The following is a 21,035-nucleotide window of genomic DNA, read 5'->3' on the forward strand; positions in this document are numbered from 1 at the left end:
CACCTCAGACGGTCTTTGACAGGACGGAGGGAGAGAAAGGGAGGAGGGAAAGGCCGGAAGGGCCAGGGCAAGGAGGGGAGGGGGTTCTGCTGTAAGTAAGCAGGAGCGGACCGGGAAGCAAAGAAAAGAAAAAAAATTAAAAAAATCCCCCAGGCATGAAACTTTTCTTCCCCTCCACCAAGGTCTATCCCGCACACAACTCGAAACCCTCATCGGCCGGGCCACAAAAAATGTTGTCTGCGCGCCGATGCAGCGCACCCATCTTCCCGGTGTGTTCAACGGAAAAAAAAAAAAGAATCACACTCTTCATGTTGAGTACAACACCAAGTTTTTGAAGCGCTACAGGAGAAGACCTTGATTCTTTGAGTTCGTGGTGAGCGACAGTAAGTCTTGAGAATGGCTTTGGTGGTGACGGGGTCTTGGTGTATTTGGCGGGGTAAAAGACCGGTCTCCCGCAAACCCCCCACCAAAGTTTTGACGGCACTGACATTCAGGTTCGCGTTGAGGAGGGGTGTTTTTGCTCCCCTCAGGCCTGAGGATGTGAGGCCTGGGAGATGGCTTCTGCCTCAGGCGATCAGCACGGACCAGAAGGTGTGCATGTGCGAACCCTCTATAGGGTGCCAAATTAGCTTAGACTTTCGCCTTCGGGCATTTGGTCAATTTGAAACGATACAGAGAAGATGTAAGATTATTCCCGAAGTCCCCAGTTCGAATCACGAAGCAGTCACTGACTTCCTTCACAGTAGCATGGCCCCTGCACTAAGGATGACACGCTCAATCAAAGAGAAGCTACCAATTTTTTTGAGCTTTTTTCTATGACTAAAAATTCTCGTTGTGCAATTGAATGTGTTTTTTCTTGACGGGATTTCTACTTGGGATACTTGTCACGCAAAACTCGATTGAATGAAAGGAAGGGAAGGGGCAAAAAAATAAAAATCAGTGGACGCTTGGGCTCAAGACAGGTCGCCCCACCCTAGGCACAAGAAGTTGAACCGTGGATTGTATGGATGTGTCGAGCCACAAACATTGTGAGCGTCTTTTCATCCTGGAATGCGACCAGAGACGTTGAATCCACGGCCCGCCCACGTGGCGCAGCCCAACCTCGTCCGATGGGCTGGTGTCTCTTCGAGTGCCTTGATAACAGGACACGCACTGCGTGTTAGTGTGTCTGAATGGACTCCGGCCACTTGCAAGCCTGTATGGTGGAACATCCGAGAGCGATGCTCCATGTCGTGGCAGCAATTCGCCCTGCCATGCCCGAGTATCCAGCCTCGTGCATGTTCGCCCCGCTTCCTTCGTTGAAACCCTGGCGGTAAGTTGCCGTACGGTCGTAGTGTCGAGAGAGGAGTTTGGAGAGTCTCGCCGTGACTTCCTGATACAACATATAGCAAGACACATTCATACAATCACTTTCAACAAGAGGGAAACAGAGTACTTTTAAGAGAAGATTCATCGTAACGTGGCCCCTACGTACAGAGAGACTAGGAAACCGAAAATCAAAAACTAGAACCCTTGCCAATGATTCTTTTAGGTACCAGTCCGCCGCACCTTCGTGGTATTAAGGTGCCAAAAGACTCGTAAGCCATTCCGCATGCAAGCCAGTTTTCAATTCCACCCATGAGTCGGGGCGCGTCCAGCAGTCAGCCAAGAAGATGGTATGCTGGCCACGCCCTGTGACTCGCCAGGTAGCCTTCCGCGATCTATCAACAAACAAGTCCTGATGAATCTCGAGTAAAATCCACCCTCAAGCGTCAGTGCCAGATCCGGTGCGTGATCGATCTCGGCAGACAACAGGGCCTGTTCCGTTCCAAAGAGAAAGTATGCGTGTATCCGTGAATTCGTTACTTAGATGAGGTCGGCAACGTTCATGGGCATCTCCTCGATCTGGGTGCTGTAGAACTGCTCAATCTCTCTCATCATGCGGACGTCCTCGGCGGTAACGAAGTTGATGGCAACACCCTTACGTCCGAAACGACCACCACGACCGATGCGGTGGATGTAGTTCTCGCGGTTGGCGGGAAGGTCGTAGTTGATGACCAGGGAGACCTGCTGGACATCGATACCACGGGCCAGAAGGTCAGTGGCGATCAGGACACGGGAAGATCCGGAACGGAACTCCTTCATAATCAGATCACGCTGAGCCTGGTCCATGTCACCGTGCATGGCGGAGACGGTGAAGTCACGGGCAGTGAGCTTGTCGGTGAGCCAGTCAACCTTTCTGCGGGTGTTGCAGAAGATGACGGCCTGGGTGATGGTGACAGTCTCGTACAAGTCGGAGAGGGTGTCGAGCTTCCACTCCTCCTTCTCAACGGCAATGTAGAACTGCTTGATACCCTCAAGGGTAAGCTCGTCCTTCTTGACGAGAATGCGGACGGGGTCGCGCATGAACTTGGTGGTGACCTCGAGGACGTCCTGGGGCATGGTGGCGGACAGAAGGACGACCTGGGTGCTCTGGGGAAGGAGCTGGAAGATGTCGTAGATCTGCTCGGTGAAACCGCGCTGAAAAGATATGTTAGCATGCAGTTGAGCTTAATTGTAGTCTTTCAAAACTTACAGAAAGCATCTCGTCGGCCTCGTCAAGGACGAACATCTTCATGGAGTCGGTCTTGAGGAAGCGGCGCTGGATCATGTCGTGGACACGGCCAGGGGTACCGACAACGACCTGGGGACCGTCCTGAAGGGCCTTCATGTCGTCACGGACGCTAGTACCACCGATGCAGGCGTGGCACTCAATGTTCATGAAGTCGCCGATGGCGACAACAACCTTCTGAATCTGCTGGGCAAGCTCACGGGTGGGAGCAAGGATAAGGGCCTGGCAAGCCTTGACGTTGGTGTCGATCTTCTGGAGGACAGAGATGGAGAAGGTGGCGGTCTTGCCAGTACCGGACTGAGCCTGAGCAATGACATCGTGGCCTGGGCAAGGCATGAGCAACGGTATTCGCAAAAATGAGAATGGTTATTGAACATACCCTTGATAACGGGCATGATGGCACGCTGCTGGATGGCGGAGGGACGCTCGAAACCGTAGGCGTAGACACCTAGCGAGGCAAAGTCAGCAACATGGTCCACAGTGAGGGTATTTCTGCTCGAAAATTTTGAGCGCGAGAAAACATACCACGAAGGAGCTCCGACTTGAGGTTCATGTCATCGAAGGAGTCGACGGTCTCATCGTAGTTCGACTCGATCTGGCCTGTGAAGAGATATTTGTTAGCGACTTGTCGTCTTTCGAAAATGAGCTAGGCGCCGAGGAGAGGGAGGGGGCGGTGGTCGGTCGGTCACTCGTAGATGACGACCTCAACGTCAATAGCCGAAGCCTTGCTCTGCCGAGTCCACAATCCCTCCTATGTAGGCGCAAGACTTACCCTCAGGCACATCCTCAAGACCCTTGTCAGCCATGATTGCGGTTGTGTTGTGGGAAAAAATCTAGATCACAAGCACAGCTTGGAATCTAGAAATATCGTCGCGAAGGTGGGGTTTGGCGAGGGGCTGGAAAATCGCAAACGTCTCGTTGGAGAGTTTTGCGAAATGTGTCGACGAATCGAAGTCTAAGAATTAAAGTCTCGACTAGATCCGATACTCTTGGCGAAACGCAAGAGTAGAACTGAATCTAGGAAAAAAGGTGCGTTTGGTTTGGTTGTTCGTGGGGTGATGGTGCACGTTGATTGTTCGGGGTGGGAGGTGAAGTTTTTATCAGCAGCTGCAGGAATTCTTGACCACGTAAAAAATTTCCTGGCGGCGGGCGGCCCCTCGTTTTATGCGGTAAGCGAGGTGGCGCTAAACGGAGACAGGCAGGATGGGTGATTAGGGCACACCTGCCGTGCCGTCCTCAGTGAATGAGCTACCACTAGCAGTGCAGCTATGGGACCGGAGACTGCTGTCGGCGGAACTCAGCGCTGGGAAGGCCGGAGATAGCAGGAACGATAGAAGGCACAGCAGCCGCACTTGCCTGCTAAATTTTCTGACCTTCTCGCCCGACCCCCTCTAGGATGCGATGTGGCGGAATGCCTGCCAGATTTTCATCTAGACAATCTTCATGCATTAATTGAGTCACAGAACATGTTTATCGAAGCATGTGTCCGCCACACACTGCCCGCCGCTACCCAACACCTAGCTCGTACCACCTGCACCCGCGATGCAGCTATGCCCAGTGACATGATTTCTTGTACAGCTTTTTTCTCGTCTCATTTTTACACCCTTCTCCTTTGACTTCAGACTGTTCGAATCTTCAGCCCTTTTGCTTGCCTACTTTCTCCAACGTCACCCCCGCCACTACCATTTTTTTACTCTTTAGCCAAAAGCAGCAGGCACACATGTCAATGTTCTCCCAATAACCCAAGGATCCTAGTTGCTCGCCTACCTACCTAGTACCTTACATGGCGAACGATACCTCATCTGTGCCACACCATGGCGCTGTATCCAATGGCCGGACCAACAAGAGCCATGCTGACAACACCAGCCTCGATAACTATGACTCAAAAGCCCTGGAAAATGCAGTCACGTCGACTGAGTCAATTCCAACTCATCCTTTGGGAGTGAAACCGCTGGGCAACCAGTATCTCTCGGGCCGTCCGAACGCTCGGAAACACATCGGATATCTGAAAATTTTGCCCGATGAGGCTCTTATGCTCCTCTTGGAGTATTTCGACGAGGATCGTCTCCGAAATCTAGGCTACACTGCTAGATTCCTTTACGCATTCTGCCGCTCGGATGACTTGTGGAAGACGCTATTTCTTCAGTAAGTCAGTTGCTTTGTTGAGTGGAGGAAAATCATGGGACTGGGTGTTATTGGTATTTAGTGGCAAGAGCTGCGAATTACACAGTCACCCTGGTGGTTTCGCCCGGTTGAAACAAGAGCTGTTCTCGACCAGGTATTCCTGGTGACTCTTATTCCATAGTGATCAGATAACGATACCGTGATCATTCTACTGTATCTCGGCGTGTAAGCTATTGACTTTACTGACGGAACTTTAGATCTCACGGCTCAGGGAGATTTGAAGGCAGATGGCAGGGATCTTGGAGGGCTACCCAGTTGAAGCTCTCCTCTGAGCAACAGGCCAAAATTGACTGCAGCAATGTCTTCTCTGACGCTCTACACCGACCGTTTGTCTGTAGTCATGTTGACTTGAGGCAATTCACCTCAAGGATACCAACTCGCAACATGATTCGGCGCATGGAAACCCTGACTTACGAGGATTTCTCTGAGAACTGGACCGATACTCCTTTCGTTCTCACCAAATACATCCAGAAGTGGTCTGTCTGCTACGAATGGACTATCGATGCCATATCAAAACGCTACAATGATGTAGAGTTTCGCGCAGAGGCCGTTGACTGGCCCTTTTCGACCTACAACGAGTACATGAACAACAACGACGACGAGAGCCCTCTCTATCTTTTCGACAAAAAGTTTGCCGAGAAGATGAAGATCACGATTGGGCAAGAGGAGGGTGCGGCTTATTGGAAGCCGGAATGCTTTGGTCCGGATTTGTTCGAGCTTTTGGGAAAGGAACGACCCGCCCATCGCTGGCTCATCATCGGACCTGAACGAAGCGGATCAACCTTTCATAAGGACCCCAACGGTACGAGTGCGTGGAACGCGGTGATCCAAGGTGCGAAATATTGGATCATGTTTCCACCCACGGCTATGGTCCCCGGAGTGATTGTCTCGCAGGACAGCAGCGAGGTCACCAGCCCATTGAGCATCGCAGAATGGCTTCTCGAGTTTCATGCAGAAGCACGTCGGTTACCCGAGTGCGTCGAAGGTATTTGCCAAGAGGGGGAAATTTTACATGTGCCGAGCGGGTGGTGGCATCTAGTGGTCAATTTGGAAAGCGGCATTGCACTGACCCAGAATTTCGTACCGAAAAATCAACTCTCCGAGGTTATCTCATTCTTGAAGGACAAGCCAGATCAAGTTTCTGGCTTCAAGCAAGAAATAGCTGATCCATACGCGTTGTTCATCGAGCGACTGCGCCACGAACAGCCAAATCTGTTGGAAGAAGCCCTTCTTATTTTGGAGAAGAAGAGCATTCAGAAAAAGAGGAAGTGGGAGGAAGCAGTGGGCGGAAGCCAGGCAGAGACCAACGGAAGTGGCTTCAGCTTCGGATTTGGGGATGACCTGGATGACGAAGAAATCCCCTGAGCTGCCCGTTGTAGATGACAATATGGCGTACTGGAGCATGGAGATTTCTAATACCGGAGGGCAGAGGTCCTTCGTCGTTTCCGTCTTCCGAGTACATCACTCACTACTTGCAAAGACATGGCTACGTTAATGGAGGTGGACAAGAGCTACCTTCATCCTTCACATCTGGCGGCCGTGTACTTTTGTCCGACACACCTCGAAGGCAGCCCTTGACTGAATGTCCGTAGGGAACAAGGTACAAGAAGGGCTTCTTGGTTGAACCTTGCTCGGGTATCATCAACGTCAGCTTACTCACTCAGAAGGAGTAGTGACGAGGATAGCACAAAGGGCACATTGTGGTCGGCAAGGGCAGAGCTGAACAGAGGGTCGGCTACAATGAAAGCACCGAATAAAAGGGAATCTGTCTTTCAATCCCATTCAGTGGAACGTCGTCGCGTACCGCGCCGCTCAGCATCCAAGACTAGAGAGACAGTATGCCAATGTTCCCTTCCCAGTCGACAAGGTACCCGAATAGTCTCTTAAAAGTAAGAAACCCTAGAAAGTGTAGCTTATGAAAATATTGGTCTTTCTCCCAAGTTATAGATAGGTCCATACTTCACATCTCAGGCCACACGTCATATGTCGCTCCAAGCTCTCGCTGAAGTTAGAACCCTAGATATTCTTAAGTTCGAACAGTTAAGATGAATATGTCACTGTCCTGGGTGGGGAGGGTGTGTCTTCCGAAGTTAAGGTACCTTAGTACCTAGGTAAGGTACGTACTCCATTAGTTACGTCCCGGATATCCTAGTGTGCCTCGAGATTGGCTACTTTCCGGTACGTGCCCGCTAAGCGTGATTCCACTGACACTGGGTCCCAGTTCCCCGACCCCCGAAAGAGCTGTTGGCCAGCTGGTGGGTGGTGCATCATCCCTTCCTACACCTGGAGGTCCTGTACTCTCATCTCACCTCAACCTAAGGTGTTTGCCTGCATCCACAGGAGCGGTGCAGCGGCAGCAGCAGCAGCGTAGGAAGCACGCACCCCATGTACCAGACCACAACTCACCTTACCTCTCCCGCCCTCAGGTAGCCCCGTCCCAGTTCCTGGTCCCCGTCCTCAGCTGAAGGGGGAACGACGACGTGCACTTGGCTGCATTTCCCACCATCCAAACCACCATCTCCAAATCTCCCACTTTCCTCCCGTCGTGTCTCGCTTCTATCTTAGCCTTTCAACGGCTGGCAACAAAGGCTCAGTCTGCTAACAATCCAAGTCCACCCGAACGGGGCACCTCTGTCTTTCGCGTACTTTATGCCCGTAATACCGACCGCCTCATCCAACAGCAAGCTCGAGACGATCCCCCCTCTGCCCCTGGCTCCGAAACCATGTGACGGAACCATCGAATCCCGCCCACCAACTTCGCTCTCATCGCCAACTCCCTCGCTTTGCTTCGATTACTCTTCCAAGTACACACAAGACTTTAGCGCATTCTACTTCTAGTGGTTCCGGCTTTGCTTCAGCGGACAGGACAGCTCGTCCACCTTCGAACTCAACCCCCCACGGCCACCCGCGAAGGCTGACATCCGACGTCAACTCCCACCTCAGCCCTGCCTGAAGCTGCCACAAACCACTGCCTCTACACTCCCGCCGCCTGCCTTACATAGTAGTTGTTCCGCTCCAAACCAAGACCGAATACCATCCATAAACGCGCCGTTGCGGTTTCGGCTCCAACTCTTACATACGCACGCAATATATACTCTTGACGCACCTTTGCTGCCTCCACCTGCTATCCCCAGGCCCGCGTCTCGGCCTCGAACCGCGCAAACATGGTTTCCGACGAGCACTACGAGATCTGCCTACCGATCCTCCAGGATGCCACCCTCGAGGACGAGGACAAGACGGACAAGCTGGAAGACCTTTTGCGAAACCAGACGACTCTAAATGGTTCCTTACTAGATAATGCGATCCTCGATGTGTTATGGCGATACCGTGATGGAGGTGGACTTGCGGCCTCCCCTCCTCCTATCCGTCAGACTATCTTACGGCGGCCATCACCTGCATCATGGCGCGGCAATGCCACTCCCCTCTCTGGCTCGCCCAGACTTGGAGTTAGTCCTTTGGCCCCTCCAGGTTTTGTTCCGTCTTTTACTCCATCTTTCACGAGAACGAAATCGTCTGCAGCTTCTCCTTTTTCCTCTCCGAGACCCTCTCCGAGACTCGCATTTGCGACACCAGCCATACCTAATAGCCCGAACTTGAACGCATACGAGTTCGCAAACGACAAGTCACCTTCTCATGAAACTTTTGGCGACTATCAGACGGAAAACGTAGAGTGGCTTGTCGCCGATGATGCTATCAGCATTGCATCATCTGTCGGAACCTCAAGTGGCTTAAATGCTGCTGCCCCTGAGTTCTCCTCCATGTCGTCACAGCAAGCCGATATGTCTCCATATGACATGCTGCGTTCAATACTCGGCCGGACGCGAACTGACGAGGAGATCGAAGCAGCCCTTGCACTTCACGGCTATGACCTGAGCGCAACGATCGCGTCTATCATGGAAAGTCAGGCTCAAGAGAATGGGTACAGCAGCTCGCAGCCCGACGACAATAAGGTGTCTCTGATAGGGAAGGCGCTGGCTGCGGAAGGACGGCCCACTACCCCGGCTGGACAAAGGTCGGGCGTCATCTGCAAGTTCTACATGTCTACCGGACAATGCTTAAGAGCAGACTGTAGATTCAGCCATGACTTGAGCAATCATCTGTGCAAGTAAGTATCTACTCCTCCAGCCTTGAGTACACCTCAGCTAACATGAGTACCAAGATACTGGGTAATGGGCAATTGTCTAGCTGGCGAAACTTGCATATTCTCTCATGACCCAGCACATCTCATGAACAAACTGGCGCTGGACGGAGCCAGTACTCCTCCAACAAAGCAGGCCAATTTATCCGATTTGAACTTGTTTCCGGCACTTCCACCTGGCACGCCTGACCACATTGGCAGTTATAGTGGAAGCCCAGGTGTTACAATCGGGCTCACGCCGCCACCAGGCCTGAAGCCGTTCTACGCGAGTGACAGCCCTCGGTCTAGGTCTCGCCCAGGAAGCCGACACCAGCAAGCGAGGGAACTTGTGGCTCCATCGCTGGACGATGCGGACGCATTCCCTACTCTAGGCTCTGCTGCGGCGAAGCAAGGCAAAAAGCACCATGGGAAAAGGGGTGGGCACGGCCACAATCACAAGGAGAATTACGCACCAAACTCTCTTGCTGAGATCGTCAAGATGTCGCCATCTCCAGGGCCAGCTTCACTCCGCCAAGATATCAAGAAGATTGGACGAAATGGAAGCTCGACCAATATCCGGAACGGGGAGAACAGCGCGGCAGCACAGGCGATTCAAAACCCGAAACACATTCCGTGGTTAGAAACCGGTGAAAGAGCCAACAAGGCCTACCTTAAAGCTCGCCAAGAAGCCATCAAGCACGGCGGTCTTAGGAACAAGTTCCTCCAGAGGTAAGAAATCAACAATTCTTCAATGACGTTTTACCAGGCTAATCAATCAATCAGCGCCGCTCAAGCATGGAACCGAAATGATGCTAGGGCTGCCAAAGCTCTGAGTCTACGGGGCCAGAGTGAGAATGATCTTATGCGGAAGGCACACCGAGAAGCAGCGCGCGAGCTCTACGAGGAACGCAACAGAGGCATTGCGAACAGTTCCGAGATATATGTCGACCTGCACGGACTTCATCCGGAGGAAGCCGTGGAATATCTGGGGCGGGTTTTGATGGAGAACGGCAAGGAGACTAGACCGATTTACGCCATTACCGGTACCGGTCACCACAGTAAGAACGGCAAGGACAAGGTTGGCAAGGCGATTCGTAACTTCTTGAACGAGTGGAGGTACGCCTATCGCGAATTCTCCGTCCCTGGAGATCGCAATAATATGGGTGGCATCTTAGGCATTGATGCTCGAAGCTACGACAAGGCGTTGGCACGCGAGGGAACGTCGAGTGCAGACGACAGTAAAGAGGAGGTTGACATCTTGAGTCAGGGTGTGGAAATTGGAGACGGCAAAGTCAGGATGCTTGTTAGGGATCCTCCAAAGGGACCTAGCGGGCGGCGATGACGACCGACTACCTAGAGGGGATGAAAAGACAATAAAGTAGAAAGAACCGAAAGTAGAAAATGTCAACAAAACGCTCCAGGAGCGAACTCCTCTATCATGATGATTCCAAGGTCCTGGCGCGTTGATTATTACAGTGAAGGTGACAGTAGAAGCAGAGCCGCTTTTACCCAAGGGAAGGTCGGGCGGGTATCTGTACCTTACGGTAGGTTGAGTTCATGCAGGGAGGAAGCACTTGGAGCTTTCCAGCTCGAGTGGAGCCCCCACCGACACTGGAGAGCGCCGGATGCTGGCCGGTCAGTCGGCAGGCAGACCAACATGGACGGGATGCACATCGGCTGCCATTTTGGGACGTGCGAGTGCCTTATGCATCGAAACCCCTGTATGCCATGCAATTGAAACCGTCCGTAGGAAACATGAGACATTCTCGTTGCGTTTCCCCATGAAACGGGCTCTTTAGGTAATGCTCTGTAAACGTCGTCATCAGGAGCTGTATCGAGCCTCGGGGTTCCAACTATGTTTTCCTTTCCATGTAAGTTCGTGTCTATCTGTTTCCGTGCCTGTGTACGTGTACCTATTCGTACGCTCTGGGGCAACTGAAATAAGGTACGTCGTATTACCGGTAGGGCATTTCCATTGACCCTGGAGAACCCCGGTTATTTTTGGCCAGGTAGCAAGCAGCCTGCCCGCATTGACGGACCCGACGATCCATGGAAGTTAACCGCGGACCTTGCGCGCATGTCTCTAGGTGTGGCTTGGGGCACTTTGGTTAGGCAGCTTACCTCATCGCAGTGGGTGTGAGGTCAGCTCCTTCAACATTGCGACGCACTCTTCCTCCCTCACCATAGTCTTCTTCCCTTGTTCGTTCCATTTCTGTACTTGCATCAAAGATTTGGTCGTTTCTTTCGAAATGGCCCCGGAAAATACCGAGTGAATCAGTTACAAGTCTAACTGCGAAAAAGACGAACTTAGGGTAAACCGGGCGTGCAATCGACTGGTCGAAACCCCCGCGAATAGCTTCCTGTATCCGGAGCCTCCGGGCCCCCCAAAAGCTACCACGCTCCCAATCTGCCTCTTGCCGTCATAGTTACCACCTTCAAGACCCCCGATCGACCGCCCACGATGCCGGCCGACTACGAATCAGCAGCGAGAGCTCTCTCCCTCTCGCCGAACCCACCGTCCTCCCCCTCCGAAGCCCAAGCCGACGTCCGCCCGCCATGGATCCGCAACATCGGCGGTAACTCGTCCTCCTCGAGAACAACCACCACCCGCCGCATGTCCACAGCACGCTTCGGCCGCGGAGCCCAATCCGGCTCCAGGAGAACCACGGCGCTCTCGGGCGTGAACCGCGCGGTGCGCTCCGCCGTGAAAGCCGGCAACCGCCTGTGGAGCATGTACCTCGGCCTCACCCCCCTCCAGCGTGTGGCCGTCGCCGGATTCCTCCTCGTCGTCAACGTCCTGGGCCTCTTGTTTCTCATCTACTCGCACGCAATCTTCAAGTGGCTGGCGCCCGTGTCGCAAAAGTGGCGCGCGCTGCCGTTCGGCTGGCTCATCATCTGGGCTTTCACGTTCATGACGGCCTTTCCGCCCATGATTGGCTACAGCACGGCCATCTCGGTCTCGGGCTTCGTCTATGGGTTCCCACTGGGCTATCCCATTGTCGCGACGGCCACGGTCGCGGGCAGCCTGACGGCGTTTTACACGAGTAGGGGCATCTTTAGCGGTTATGTGCACAAGCTCGTCGGGCAGGATCACCGGTTCATTGCGCTGGGTCAGGTGCTGAGGAAGGACGGGATCGGCATGTTGACGGCGGTGCGTTTCTGTCCGCTGCCGTATAGTCTGTCCAACGGGTTCCTTTCGACGATCCCGTCCATCAAGCCTTGGACCTTTGCCGTCTCGACCGCACTTGCCAGGTAAGCAAAGCAGGAGAACCTGTCGTACCCTTCGCCACGGCTCTAGCATGGACTAACAGAGAATTATCAATAGTCCGAAGCTTCTCGTCCACGTCTTCATCGGCAGCCGCCTCGCCCTCATCGCCGAAAAGGGCGACGAGATGACGGCCGGCGGCAAGGCCATCAACTACATCTCCATGATCCTCGGTGGCGCTGTAGGCCTCGTCGTCGGCTGGCTCATCTACCAACGCACCATGGCCCGCGCCGCCGAGCTGGCCCTGGAGCAGGCCGAGACCGAGGGCGGTCTCGTGCCCGGCCAGGACGCACCCGACTATTCGGATATCGAGGCCGGCCTCGTGGACCCGGAGGACGTGGCGGCACTCATGGATGATGACGACATTTCGCTGTGGGCGCGCGAGGCTGATGAGGAAGGCGGGTATCATGATGACGATGATGATGAAAACGAGGGCGGTGGGCAGAAAGTCGGCCGCGAGGGTCCCGTGAATCCGTTTGATGATGAGTACAATGGAAAGGGGGGCGGGTTCAAAGATTCGGATTAAGGCGTTTTTTCAAAGCACAGCAAAGGTATTGTAGACTTAGAGTTGATGTGGAACTAGACACTGCTTCTAGACGTCAAAACATGACTGAAATGTTCAAGAGCAGATGACGCCCAAAATATTAATGCCCAGGGCAACCTATGGGAAAGCGAATTTTGCAGCAATACGTATTCTCGTGATATCAATGTCTCATTTCTGGTCTTGTGTGGTATCATACGGACGAGTTCTGTCTGCTTTTTCTTCCTACTCCATTCATACCATTCTCCCCTTGCTGCCTCGTCAATCTGTACATCAAACTCGTGCAGTACACCGTGGAGTGTAACTGAGATAGGAAAGTCCAGAAAGACACCTGGACGAGAAAAACTAGCTTTGCATCAAAGGTCACATCCTAACGCCTTCGCTTAAGACAGACAAACGCCTCCCTTTCCCAATAATAGAAAGCCATATGTGCGGAACAGAAAATTAGAGAGAGAAACAAAGATGAGAAGGTGTCATGGGCTCAGACCATTACTGCCTCCCCTGGAAGTGTTGCATGAACTGGATCGCCTGCTCGATGGGATATCCGATGAAAACTGGACCGGTGAAAATCATCTGTGGCACGCCGTTCTGTGTGAACTGCTTATTCGCGTCGAGCGGGGGGTTGATAAAGGTCGGTTGTTGAGGGGGCATGCTGTGCGATGGCTGCGGCTTCACAGGCGTCGATGGCAGTTCGATAGGTTGAGGATCCGGTTCGGGGTGGACAAAGGTTTGATCGCCAGTGTCTGGCGCAGGCGACGCGAAGCCCATTGCAGCGAGTTGAGCATGATCGAAGGGGCATTTTCCAGCAGGCTTTGGCGGCGATACATCCTCGCCTATCTCATTTGACATGAGCTTGGGCGCTGGTGTAGGAGAGACAGGTTGAGCCTCTTCGCGAGCGGCTGCCATCGCTGCCATCTTTGTATGATCGAAGGGACACTTGCCAGACTTTGGCGCTGGTGTTTCCTCGCCTTCAGAACCAGATGGCATGAAGACGGGTGCTGGAGGAGGCGAAAGCGGACGTTCTTCATCGCCCATACCATGAGGCTCGTAGATGGGAACCGATATGCCCCACGGACGGCTAGGAGACTCGCCGACTCGAACCTCCTTAAGCGTTCTGTCGAAATGGCTCTGCCGAGCCTCATCTGCGTCCTCAGGCTCAGGCTGGGACTGCTCGGCATCGTCTGCTGACGTATCCGTGACAGCCTTTGCCCAATTGTGAACCCTCTCGTTCGAGGCGCGTTCGATCTCTTCCTGCTCTTGCTGTGACTCCGGCAACATGGGCTGATGTAGCGCACTAAGCCCCTGTATCATATTTACCAAATTGCCGTATTTTGCGTCCAGCTTCTTGATTTGCACCTCATTCTTCTGGTATCTTCTCACGCAGACCTCGTGACTGCGAGGCAACTCGTGCTTATGCGTCTCAACGTAGTGTGCGATCTCTTCTGGGGAGTGCTGGTCCAGGTAGCGAATCGGACATTTGGCGGGGGAATCGGCAGCGCCGGGAGCCGGTTGAGATGTTGATTCCTCGAACATGGCGGCACAGATGGGATCGGTAGAGTGGTGCGGAGTAGGGTCCTGGGAGCCCTTTTCGGCGCTGTGCACTTCACCCTCGCCCTCGCCCGCGCTGTCCGCCTTCTGAGAAGAGAAAGGACATTCCAAAGGCCCCTTCTTCCCCTCGATCGTGAAGTCTTGCTCTAGCACGGTAGACATGGAAGTTCCGGTCTGGGCCTCACGAGAAGAAGTCTCTCTGCTAGAGTCGCTCGTCTTGCTCGTTTCGCCGATTGACGTTAGCTGCTGGGCAACGCGCCGTCCGTCTCGGATGATGAGAGCTATCTGATTTCGGGTATCCAGCTTGTTGCGCTTCGGTAGCGGTACGGGGTTGGCGTCTTCTAGCGATGGATTCGCGAGTTCGGGCGGCAGCTGTAACTTTGCCAGTACTTCGGAGATTTCGGGGGCAGCAGGGGCATGTTTGTCGGCCAAATACTGGTACTGTAAAGGTCGGCCGATTAGCAAGAATTACCACCGGGACTGGCCCGGAGACGAAGGTGATGGGGGGAAGTTGCAAAGGTGCAAGTCAGAAAATGGTAAAAGGAATCAGTCTTCGCCCCTTGTGGAAGGAGCTCTTGATCTAGAGCTAAGGTTGTTCATCATGTTGGAGGTGGTGAGGAGAGTGTCGCAAAGCAGTGGCTCTGCTGACAAACCCCTGCGCGTTTCGTTTCAACTCACCTGCTCGTGGGCGAATCTGAGCTTATGCTCCAGGATCGTTTTCCTGTCGGTCAGGATCTGGACCTCATCGGCGAGAGCGTTGAAAGATTCAACAAGCGTCGTGGTAAGATGTATGTAATTCATCCCACTGTTGGTGGCTTCACGCTCGGAACATGTGGAATGGGGCATGAAGTGGCGGGAAGAGAAGGTATTCGATGTTTGGGTGGATGGGGAGACTTTCCTTTGGCAGCCCATCGTGCACCAGGCGCTTCCCCAAGTTGGGACTTGGTAAGGTTCGCTAGAGAGGCGGCGCGCGTGGAGTCCGACCCAGGTTTTGCCGAGCCGAGCACATTCGGATCGTGCGCGGGGGTTGATGTCATTGGTGGATTGTCACCCGGAATCGGAGCTGAGCTTATGTAAGGAGTCTAGAACACTGCTACCTCTAAGAAAGTGAAAGTGAGGCAAGAAAGGAGAATTGAAGAGAGCTCTGCCCAGCAACGGATGGCCCGCAATATCGCCAGCATACTTGCTTCTTTTTTTCGCGCTTAAGTCATTGCCAATACAGCCTTGGAAAATTGTATCGTGCGATGATAAGCAGGTCTTGTGGTTAGTCTCGGATTTATATTTAGCACCACGTAAATTCGGTCTCTACTCTGGGACTCCAAAGACCCCCGTACCCTCTACTCCATTGAGCAGCGGATGTCTCAGACTACTATTCAAGTATGAGGAAATCCATGATCAGGTGCATCTGCATTCTCTCATCACTTCTGTAAGGAGGTAGTGACCGTGTCGTCCATAGATACCTTGACCAAGTCACACCCCAGAATTTGGACTACAACCTGTCAGGGCAGATACTGATCCGTCAAGACAAAGAGTTGAATCTCAAGGCCGTGGAAGGAAGCTTTGCAAATCTGGAGTGAATGTGATACCTCGAAAGTGGAAACCCGAGGATTTGAGATGGAATGCTATCCCTCAAGATACTGTTCCTGGAACGCAACGCTCACAGTGTCACACTGTGACTGCCCCGGTCGCCCAACTGAGAAGGTGCGACATCTCACGGCACTTTATCTTGCACCACCATCTAGGCGGGGTTCTCAGGGTCCTCATATTTGGGTAGGTAGTTGCCAACATCAGATTCAGTGTTCATATCCAAGCCTTCTCCCTTTTTTAACTACTTTGATCTCTCGCACAGTCATTAAGCCTTCACTTTACCTCAGCCGGCTCAACATGGCTTCCAAAGTAATTAAAGCGGCAAAGCTTCTTAGCAAGAGGTCGCATGTCATCCCAGGTAATTTCCCCAAAGGACTGGGTTCATAGAACAGTGCTGATCAGAACGATAGGCCAATTCCTCACGTCTGAACTCTTCTTTGAGGTCCCAAAGGACTACAGCAACCAGTCTTCGGGTGTTCTTCAGTTATTTGGCAGGAGTGTCACCAAACACGAGAGGCCCATAGTCCCTCCTAGCGAAAGTGAGAAGAAGCAGGCAGAGCAGAAGCCATGGATGGTGTTTCTGCAAGGTGGGCCGGGATTTGGTAACCCAGAGCCTCAGGACAGTCCCATCACCCGCACTGCCCTAGATCGAGGATACCAGGTCCTGTTCTTGGACTACCGAGGAGTTGGACTCAGCTCTCCCGTCTCCGCTGCCACCCTCGCCCTCGAGGGCAATGCTCAGAAGCAAGCCGACCACCTCAAATTACTTCGCCAGGACAACATTGTCAACGACCTCGAAGCCGTCAGAGCCTATCTTACGGAAGACTTCCCGGAAGAAAAGAAAAAGTGGTCTCTCTTTGGCCAATCGTTCGGCGGCTTCGTGTCTCTCACCTACCTTTCGAGATTCCCTCAAGGCCTTCGGGAAGTCTTCCTTACTGGAGGTCTCGCACCCGTCGGCAAGTCGCCTGAGCAGGTGTATGAGGCAACTTTCAAGAAAGTCCAGGAGAGAAACCAGGCCTACTACCAAAAGTATCCCGAAGACATCGAAGCTGTCCACCAGGTGGCTCGTTTCATCCAGGAGAAGAAGAAGGTCACTCTTCCTGGTGGTGGTTATCTCACAATACCGAGGCTGCTCACCCTTGGACTTGCCTTTGGTGCTCATGGGGGACTCGACTCAGTGCACTCGACCATCCTCAAGTTGAAGACGGACTTGGTCCAGTTTGGCTTCTTCACCCGCGCGTCCCTGACTGACGTTGAGACGGCCACCTCATTCGACAGCAACATCATCTATGCTATCTTGCATGAAGCAATCTATACCGATGGGCCAGGTGCCGCTTCCAACTGGGCAGCCTACAGAGTTGGCAAGTCCTTGGAAAAGTTCTCCTGGTTGGCGAAGGAACCCGCCCTCTCCGAGTCCACGGCCCCGCCCCTCTACTTCTCGGGCGAGATGATCTTTCCACTGCACTTCGAGACATACCCGGAGCTGATTGAACTCCGCGAAGCCGCCGAGATTCTCGCCAAGTTCGACGAGTGGCCGGAGCTGTATGATCAAGAGAAGCTGCGCGAGAACACGGTGCCTGTATATGCCGCCGGCTACATTGACGACATGTACGTTGACTACGAGTTCGCCAAGGATACGGCCGCGCTCGTCAAGGCCAAGGTGTACGAGACGAACCAGCTGTACCACTCCGCGTTGCGCGCCAAGACGGAAGAGGTGATGAGGGAACTTTTCAAGCTTCGTGACAACCCAATCGACTAGTTTGTACCTCTATATCATTACTACACGCATTTACATATCTAGAACTGCTTCAAATGGGTATCTTCGCAGCCGTCTTTTTCCAAAATCCGCATCTCTTCTCTAGTCGTCCCAAATCAGCCGTCGCGAACCCTGTTGGGATGACAACCCATTCCTTGCTGTCCTTGAGGGGTGGTACACCAGCTTGCGTTGACGCAGATAGCTTGAGCGCGTCGGGGTCGCCCGTCTGGAAGAAGGATGCAAATGCGCCTGGGACAGCGAGTTAGTGACAGTGTTCTGCGGTAAGTAACATATAATCCTTTGTACTCACCAGCATAGCCTTCGTAGCGGGCAGGGTCTGTCTTTTGCACGGCGTTGACCTGATTCCACTACATACCTGTTAGTTATCCACTGACTGGATTCTCCCACGGGAAGGAACCAAAACTCACCCAGACGGTATCACTAGCATGCTTGGACGGGTTCAGCGAGTACTCGCCTAACCAACCCCCCTTCGGCGCCGCGCCCGAGAACCAAAACGCCGGACACGACAGAACGACATCCCGATAAATGAGCCCTGCCCGCACGTACGTCGTATTATACGAAATCGTCTCCGTTATGCCGGCCGCGGGATACAGCCCCTTGACGCCCTCAATCTCGCAGTCGCCAAAGCCGGGTAGGAACCCCCTCAGCCACTTGTCAAACGAGGCCTCGCTCGAGTTGAACGGCGGAGACCCGACATCCGTCGCGCTCTGGAGCCCGCCGGGCAGAAAATTCTCACCCTCGTGCGTGTTGTGCATCGCGAAGGCCAGGTCCATGTTCACCCGCCCCGCGGCGGCGGCCTCGGAGAGTGGTTCCCGGAGAAATTCGCCGTCGATGACGGGCGACCACGTGAAAGACGACGTGTTTGTCACATGCGAGCTCGAGATGGCGAGACTGGCGTCCCGGATCGTCTGCACGTCCGCCTTCTTCAGGCAGGCCAGGCTGTCCTCGACGCCGGCGCACCCCGTGCGGGACGCGAGCTCGTCGTAGAGGGCCTGCGCCTCGGGGCTGTCGTACGCGTACGTCTTTGGCCAGAACGGGCTGCTGGCCATGGCCTTGCGGAAGAGCTTCTGCTCCCCTCCGCGGCCGAGGGCCTGCGCCAGCACGCTGCCGCCGCCGGCCGACTGGCCCCAGATGGTCACGTCGTCCGGGTCGCCGCCGAACTGTTTCACGTACTTTTTCGTCCACTTGAGTACAGCCTCTTGGTCTAGAAGGCCTGGGTTCAGGTCCGATTTCGGGTCCGCGGCAATCTGCTTCCCGGGGAGGAGGCCAAAGGCGTTTGTGCGGTAGTTTGGGTAGATGAACATCATGTCGGACGAGGTCGAGACGTTGAGGATCGGGTAGGCCGAGGGCGGGATGCTAAAGTAGGCCGAGCCCTGGATGAAGCCGCCGCCGTAAAAGGTGACTACGACAGGCTTCAGAGGCTGGTCTTGCGTCCAGGGCCGGGAGTAGAGGCCGAGGTACAGACAATCTTCAGAGCCGTTGACCTACAGATGTGTCCAGGACTCAGTCAGCGCCAGCATCCTTCTTGATCTCATATCTTACTCAACGGCCATGAAGCAACGAGCTGAGGGAGGGAGCAAGGAACCTACCGTGCGTTGAGGGCACATATCAAACGGCTGGCTAGAGTCATACACGACGCCGTCCACCGCCGCTGGAGGCTGCGGACCCCGGAACCGGTTCTCGCCCACCGGAGGCGCCGCGTAGGGGATCTTCTGCCAGTATGATATGTTGTACGTGTCCGAGTAGGCGCCCTGGAAGTTGCCGTAGTCGAGCTCGGCCAGGAGGTGATTCTGCTCCGCCAGCCGCTGCAGAGCGGGGCCGGAAGTTCTAAAGGCCACCGTCAACGCCGTGAGTACCGTCGCTACGGTTCCTGAGATGGGCGCCATCGCGTGTACACGATCGTGGGGTGATCCTCCTTTCGGTCGTGGGGTTGGCGGTGGTCCAAAGGGGGTAGAAGATTGACTTCGACGAGGCGGCAGACTCTCACGAGAGGCTTCAGCAGGAACGCCGGAAACGAACTTGATCGGCTTCTACTGACGCTGGTGGCTGGGAGGACAACTATTATACCTACATAGAGCCAGTCATCCCCAGTTGCAACCGATGGCCCCCGGGGGCCCGGGAAGGGGGGGCAAAGGAGGAGGAGGGTCAACCAATGATGGATGTAAGTAATGGAAATTAGGCCTATTCAGTCTACGCTAGTTTGCATTTCCACCATACATGCGCGCCCGGGAACAGAGCCAGTTTGGGGCCTGTTCCGGGCGAAAGCATTGTAACAGGGAAAGACATCCAAGAACGAGGAAGAATGTAGAAGCTGTCATTGTTGCTTTCTTGTGCCTGGTTCCAGTGGTTGCGTGGGGTAGCTAGCTAGCGCCGATGGTGGAGTTCGCAAGTTGCATAGACAAGGTTTCCCCTCTTCTTTTTTTTCCACTGGTCCCCGGAGCGGCGGAGCTTCGAGCAGCGCAGTCTGAACCAGTGAACAGCCTCTGAACAGAACCCCCAGAATCCGATTCAGCGACATTTGAGGGAAAAAAGCTGGGGTGACGGGGGGGGGGGCTTGGTTTGGGGTTCGTTCGGCCTGCCGGCCAGCGTGGTGGGCTCGCACCGCCTCGGTATTTCTGCTCAATCTTGCCCCGAAAGTAGTGTACACTATTCGTATGGATGGCAGGCTCGACGATGCAATTTCTCCGCCGCAACCATTCTGTCTTTTATGTTGTGTTCTCTTGTTTGCATCAAATAGCATTAATGACTCTCTTGCGCTCCGCTCCTACTGACCGTTTAATGGAACCCGGCAATAGTCGTAGGGACTCGCGGATGCAACGGCAGAGTCCATTTCGACATCATGATGCAACGAAATCTCCAAATACATACACCTTTCATCGATGCTGTCAGCCAACATAATCTGCTTCCAGTTCGCCAACATTAAACACCACTTTGCCCCGCCGCCTCGGTCCCGACACGACACAGTCTTGCAGCGCCAAAATGGGCCGCTGGCACGAGAACGATCACAGGGGCCGGAGACCTTGCATGGATTTTGGTTCGATCGGATAAACGGGACGCGTCTTTGTTTTATTTCTGCAGTACCTCCTTCGCTTTCATCCAAATGATGGGGTAATATCTCCCAACAAAGCAGTGAGTGACCCGTCGCACTGGGACAAAGGCTCCCGAACATGGGGCTCCATCGAACAGAGTTTCTTTCGCCTCGACCACTTGACCACCCATGCTCAGCAACGTCGTCGCTTTCCTTCTTTTCCCATCAACATACGAATACAAACGCCCAGTACCCAATCACGTCGACGGCGTTTCTCTGCCTCCATTTACCATTCCTGTATCCTTTTTTTTTTGTCGAATAAAACAACAATGGCAAACAACTTCTAGGGCAGGATCCCATAAAGGAAAGCTGTGCCTTGTGCTAATCGCTTAAACACC

General features: G+C 53.8%; 8 protein-coding genes across 8 annotated transcripts; 5 read left to right on the forward strand and 3 right to left on the reverse strand.

Moving 5' to 3' along the window:
* Window positions 1–247: 247 nt before the first annotated feature.
* BDP55DRAFT_304427 (uncharacterized protein) lies at window positions 248–877 on the forward strand. The gene has a single exon (XM_060566648.1). The coding sequence runs from the start codon at window positions 397–399 to the stop codon at window positions 817–819; it is 423 nt and encodes a 140-aa protein (XP_060434421.1). The 5' UTR covers window positions 248–396; the 3' UTR covers window positions 820–877.
* Window positions 878–1,432: 555 nt separating this feature from the next.
* BDP55DRAFT_648263 (ATP-dependent RNA helicase eIF4A) lies at window positions 1,433–3,732 on the reverse strand. Its single transcript, XM_060573842.1, has 5 exons — window positions 3,363–3,732; window positions 3,116–3,190; window positions 2,970–3,038; window positions 2,555–2,913; window positions 1,433–2,499 (listed from the first exon to the last, which is right to left on the reverse strand). Exons 1-5 carry the CDS (start codon window positions 3,394–3,396, stop codon window positions 1,846–1,848), a joined length of 1,191 nt encoding a protein of 396 aa, XP_060434422.1. The 5' UTR covers window positions 3,397–3,732; the 3' UTR covers window positions 1,433–1,845.
* A 641-nt stretch (window positions 3,733–4,373) lies between these two features.
* Window positions 4,374–6,139, forward strand: BDP55DRAFT_543292 (F-box domain-containing protein; the record flags this gene model as incomplete). Its single annotated transcript, XM_060568397.1, has 2 exons — window positions 4,374–4,735; window positions 4,972–6,139. The coding sequence occupies 2 exons, from the start codon at window positions 4,374–4,376 to the stop codon at window positions 6,137–6,139; spliced, it is 1,530 nt and encodes a 509-aa protein (XP_060434423.1).
* Window positions 6,140–7,938: 1,799 nt separating this feature from the next.
* Window positions 7,939–10,233, forward strand: BDP55DRAFT_543264 (smr domain-containing protein; the record flags this gene model as incomplete). Its single annotated transcript, XM_060568392.1, has 3 exons — window positions 7,939–8,879; window positions 8,934–9,620; window positions 9,675–10,233. The coding sequence occupies 3 exons, from the start codon at window positions 7,939–7,941 to the stop codon at window positions 10,231–10,233; spliced, it is 2,187 nt and encodes a 728-aa protein (XP_060434424.1).
* A 1,119-nt stretch (window positions 10,234–11,352) lies between these two features.
* BDP55DRAFT_724334 (uncharacterized protein) lies at window positions 11,353–12,682 on the forward strand (the record flags this gene model as incomplete). Its single annotated transcript, XM_060578881.1, has 2 exons — window positions 11,353–12,143; window positions 12,217–12,682. The coding sequence occupies 2 exons, from the start codon at window positions 11,353–11,355 to the stop codon at window positions 12,680–12,682; spliced, it is 1,257 nt and encodes a 418-aa protein (XP_060434425.1).
* Window positions 12,683–12,849: 167 nt separating this feature from the next.
* BDP55DRAFT_648272 (uncharacterized protein) lies at window positions 12,850–15,173 on the reverse strand. The gene is made up of 2 exons (XM_060573843.1): window positions 14,924–15,173; window positions 12,850–14,686 (listed from the first exon to the last, which is right to left on the reverse strand). The coding sequence occupies exons 1-2, from the start codon at window positions 15,155–15,157 to the stop codon at window positions 13,187–13,189; spliced, it is 1,734 nt and encodes a 577-aa protein (XP_060434426.1). The 5' UTR covers window positions 15,158–15,173; the 3' UTR covers window positions 12,850–13,186.
* Window positions 15,174–16,129: 956 nt separating this feature from the next.
* Window positions 16,130–17,591, forward strand: BDP55DRAFT_543048 (Alpha/Beta hydrolase protein; the record flags this gene model as incomplete). The annotated part of the gene is made up of 2 exons (XM_060568377.1): window positions 16,130–16,190; window positions 16,243–17,591. 2 exons carry the CDS (start codon window positions 16,130–16,132, stop codon window positions 17,589–17,591), a joined length of 1,410 nt encoding a protein of 469 aa, XP_060434427.1.
* Window positions 17,592–17,615: 24 nt separating this feature from the next.
* BDP55DRAFT_304945 (carboxylesterase) lies at window positions 17,616–19,709 on the reverse strand. The gene is made up of 4 exons (XM_060566651.1): window positions 19,199–19,709; window positions 18,017–19,093; window positions 17,899–17,956; window positions 17,616–17,837 (listed from the first exon to the last, which is right to left on the reverse strand). The coding sequence occupies exons 1-4, from the start codon at window positions 19,493–19,495 to the stop codon at window positions 17,641–17,643; spliced, it is 1,629 nt and encodes a 542-aa protein (XP_060434428.1). The 5' UTR covers window positions 19,496–19,709; the 3' UTR covers window positions 17,616–17,640.
* Between the last annotated feature and the right edge of the window lie 1,326 nt (window positions 19,710–21,035).

This window comes from Colletotrichum godetiae (assembly GCF_030913485.1).
Source record: "Colletotrichum godetiae strain CBS 193.32 chromosome Unknown BDP55scaffold_5, whole genome shotgun sequence".
Taxonomy (NCBI): Eukaryota; Fungi; Ascomycota; class Sordariomycetes; order Glomerellales; family Glomerellaceae; genus Colletotrichum; species Colletotrichum godetiae.

Coding starts and splice junctions, on each gene's coding strand:
- BDP55DRAFT_304427 (XM_060566648.1), top strand. CDS start 397: ATGGCTTTGGTGGTGACGGGGTCTTGGTGTATTTGGCGGGGTAAAAGA.
- BDP55DRAFT_648263 (XM_060573842.1), bottom strand. CDS start 3,396: ATGGCTGACAAGGGTCTTGAGGATGTGCCTGAGG. Junction 3,039..3,115: donor CAAGTCGGAGCTCCTTCGTG/GTATGTTTTCTC, acceptor TTGCCTCGCTAG/GTGTCTACGCCTACGGTTTC. Junction 2,914..2,969: donor CATCATGCCCGTTATCAAGG/GTATGTTCAATA, acceptor TGCCTTGCCCAG/GCCACGATGTCATTGCTCAG.
- BDP55DRAFT_648272 (XM_060573843.1), bottom strand. CDS start 15,157: ATGGGCTGCCAAAGGAAAGTCTCCCCATCCACCCAAACATCGAATACC. Junction 14,687..14,923: donor TCAGATTCGCCCACGAGCAG/GTGAGTTGAAAC, acceptor CGACCTTTACAG/TACCAGTATTTGGCCGACAA.
- BDP55DRAFT_304945 (XM_060566651.1), bottom strand. CDS start 19,495: ATGGCGCCCATCTCAGGAACCGTAGCGACGGTACTCACGGCGTTGACG. Junction 17,957..18,016: donor ATGCTAGTGATACCGTCTGG/GTGAGTTTTGGT, acceptor ACAGGTATGTAG/TGGAATCAGGTCAACGCCGT. Junction 17,838..17,898: donor CCGCTACGAAGGCTATGCTG/GTGAGTACAAAG, acceptor TCGCTGTCCCAG/GCGCATTTGCATCCTTCTTC.